Genomic DNA, 3,391 nt, shown 5'->3' with positions numbered 1-3,391 from the left:
AACCCCTCTTTCTCGATACCCCTTTAGGTGTGCTGGGGGTCTGGGGGGGGGGGGGGGGNGGGGGGGGGGGGGGGCGTTGCCGGCGCACTCGTACACACCGGTGACATCCCCTTAGGTGGACGGGGTGCCCGCGCATGCAACTGATTCATACAGAGCGGTCCTCTTTGTATTTTTCCCTTCTCATCGATACCCAAAAGCATACAAAATAATTTATTTTCTGTGCTGAAAGTATTAGATTTAATTAGTCAGGGAACCGTGTCGGTGGGGGGGATGTATGGTGCATGCATTTGCGCTCACTCAGTATATCCTTCTTTTTGTTTTTACTTTATTTATATATTAATTAATTAAAACAAAACAATAAAACAATTGAATTGATTTCAACGAACACGCAGGCTGCATACACCGGGGGCCTCGAGTTGTAAGGAAGGTCGAGGCCCCCTACATTTTTCTTTTTACTATTCATCGCCGCGAAAAAACAAAAAAATAAATAATGAATTAATTAAAAAATAAATAAAACTCATGCGGAGCTGAAGATACACCTGAATTTATATGCACGCTGCTGCTTGCAGCAGTTGAGAGCCGCTGGTCCAGCCTCTGTCTGTTGCAGCAGCAGCAGCAGCAGCAGCTGCTGCAGTTGCTGCTGCTGCAGCAGCAGGGGCCCCGCGCTGTCCTTCTACTGTTTGCCTTTTGTTTATGTTTATTTTATCTCTTGTATGTAAAGGTTTATTGCTTTTTACTTATTTGTGTCCCTGAAATCAACAGAAAGAATTTTGGTGCTGCTGTTCCTGCTGCTGCTGCAGCGGTTGCTGCTGCTGCTGCTGCTGCGGCTGCCTGCGCCGACGGTCCAGGCCACTGCAACTCGAGGACCTGTCTCCTTCTGTTGCTTCTTGCTGTCTCCTCTTGTCTCCTTTTTCTGTTTCTTTCTGTTTCTTTATTCTGTCTCCTTGTGTTTTCTTCTTGTGTCTTCTTCTGTATCCTCTCTCCTGCCTGGGCCCCCAGCAGGCCCTCCCGCTGCACGCACCTCTCTCGAGGCCTCGGCCAGTTCAGGCCAAAACCCTAATCCCTAAACCCTAAACCCTAAACCCTAAACCCTAAACCCTAATTCTTAAACCCTGCAGCATGCGCACAGCCAACAACTGCGAGTGTCTATTTGTCCTGCTGCTGCCTCACCCGTCTGCGTCTCACTCTATGTAGAGGTATCTGCAGCAGCAGCAGCACTAGCAGCAGCAGCACCAGCAGCAGCAGCAACAGCAATAGCATAAACAACGGCACCACCAACACCACCATCACCGTCAACAACAGAAGAAGCAGCAGCAGCGCCACCAAAAGCAACAGGCACAGCAGCAGCATCATCACCAGCACCACCACCCGCAACAGCAACAGCAGCAGCAGCAGCAACTGCTGCAACTTCTTCAACATAAGTTTGTATTGTATATATTATCATACGTTCCCCTTTGGGGATCTCGTATTACTTTTTGGGGGGCCCCCAGGGGGCCCCAGGGGCCCCCCTGCCCGCTTTTCCAATGGGGGCCGCCCCGAGCGCGTCTGCTGCTGCTGCTGCTGCTGCTGCTGCTGCAACTGCTGCAACAGCTGCTGCATTGCAATTCCCTTCATGTTCTGTCTGCAGCCCTGAGAAGGGGGGCCCCCCTGGGGGCCCCTCTAGGGGCCCCCAACGCCCTGGGGGGGCCCCCAAGGGAGATACGGGGCGCTGCAGCGGCAGAAGCACGCGGGCAGACTCTACTGCTTTTGCTGTTCAGCTGCTGCATGCAATCAGAGACAAGAACCCTCAGCTGCTGCAGCAGCTGCTGCTGCAGCAAAATAAAAGAGACGCGGGACCCCAGAAAGTGAGGATAGATGATGTGCTTGTTGCTGCTGCTGCTGTTGCTGCTGATATTGTTGCTCTTGTTGCTGCTGTTGGCGCTACTGCTGCAGATGCCGCTGTTGTTGCTGCTGTTGCTGCTGCTGATACTGCTGTTGCTGCTGCTGATACTGCTGTTGCTGCTGCTACTGTTGCTGCTGCTGCAGTTGCTGCTGCTGCTGTTCTGCTGGTACTGTTGTTACTGCTGCTGTTGCTGCCGGGGGCAGGGTGTGCCTCGTACTTGGATTGAAGCGTAATCATCATCATCATCTGCTGCTGCTGCNGCTGCCGGGGGCAGGGTGTGCCTCGTACTTGGATTGAAGCGTAATCATCATCATCATCTGCTGCTGCTGCTGCTGTCGCTGCTGCTGCTGCTGCTGCTGCTGCTGCTGCTGTTGCTTCTGCTGCTGCTGTTCTTTTGGATGCAGGCGGACTCACTAGCCTTCGCCGGGGATGCAGCTTGTCTACACGTGGTATTTGCTGCGCTGCAGCAGCGACAGCAGCAGAAGCAGCAGAAGCAGATGCTGCTGCTGCAGATCCTCTTCTCCCACGGCTGCAGCGTAGACGAGGGATGGCCCTCTGCTGCTTTCTTTAAGCTGCAGCACAGCAACAGCAGCAGCAGCAGCAACAGCAACAGCAGCAGCAGCAGCAGCTCCGATGGCGTAGAGGATACAGAGGGACAAGTTCAGGGGATCTCAGGAGCCTTCACACATCTATGCGTACATAAGTCAGCAGCAACAGCAGCAGCAGCAGCAGCAGATGCAGACAACAGCAACGCCAAAGGGGGGCCCCCTAAGCAGCAGGGAGGGGCCCCCCTCCCTGCTGTGCTGCAGCCACCCAAGGGCCCCAGCAGCAGCTGGGGGCCCCTGTCTGATGGTTGGTTTTTTTTGAAAGAGAGTACAACAGCAGCAGCAGCAGCAGCAACAGCAGCAGCAGCAGCAACAGGAGGAGACACAGAGCAGCAGCAGCTGCTGCTGCGTAGACTGAAAGCAGCACCGCTGCTGCTGGTTGGGGAGGTGGGGTTTATATACTGCAGCGACATTGCTGTTCATCACCTTATAGCGGAGCTGTCTCTCCACCCAGGTAACAAACCCTAAACCCTAAACCCTAAACCCTAAACCCTAAACCCTTAAGGATTTCTCTATACAGCTCTGCAGGAAGCAAACGATACTTCGGGCCACGCATAAAAGCAGAGGGTTTAGGGTTTACGGTGGTTTAGGGTTTGGGGTTGTTTAGAGTTTGTGCTGGGGGTGTTGCTGCAGGCAAACTCCTCGTTGCTGCTGCTGCAGCAAGCTCACCTGCTGTGCTGCAGCGGCTGCTGCAGCGCGGAGCAAATCCAAACAACATACGGGTACGTTGCAGCAGCAGCAACAGAAGCACCAGCAGCAACAGAAGCACCAGCAGCAGCAGAAGCACCAGCAGCAGCAGAAGCACCAGCAGCAGCAGCAGAAGCAGCAGCAACGGAAGCAGCAGTAGCAGCCAGACTAGCCTAATAGCACCTGCAGCACAGCAGTATGAAAGTGTTGCCAGTGT

General features: G+C 54.0%; 1 protein-coding gene across 1 annotated transcript in view; it reads left to right on the top strand.

Moving 5' to 3' along the window:
* Nucleotides 1–2,280: 2,280 nt before the first annotated feature.
* Nucleotides 2,281–3,391, top strand: part of EMH_0030390 (ankyrin repeat-containing protein, putative) — a gene marked incomplete at both ends in the record, with an annotated part of 6,995 nt that continues 5,884 nt past the window's right edge. Inside the window, 2 exons of the mRNA XM_013494414.1 lie at nt 2,281–2,941; nt 3,121–3,209. Coding sequence (XP_013349868.1) covers nt 2,281–2,941; nt 3,121–3,209 — 750 coding nt within the window. The remainder of the gene's footprint in view (nt 2,942–3,120; nt 3,210–3,391) is intronic.

This window comes from Eimeria mitis, genomic scaffold (genome assembly GCF_000499745.2).
Source record: "Eimeria mitis Houghton genomic scaffold, Emh_scaff1140, whole genome shotgun sequence".
Classification (NCBI taxonomy): Eukaryota; Apicomplexa; class Conoidasida; order Eucoccidiorida; family Eimeriidae; genus Eimeria; species Eimeria mitis.
The sequence above is the reverse complement of the archived record's forward strand: the minus strand, read 5'-3'. Positions and strand labels throughout refer to the sequence as shown.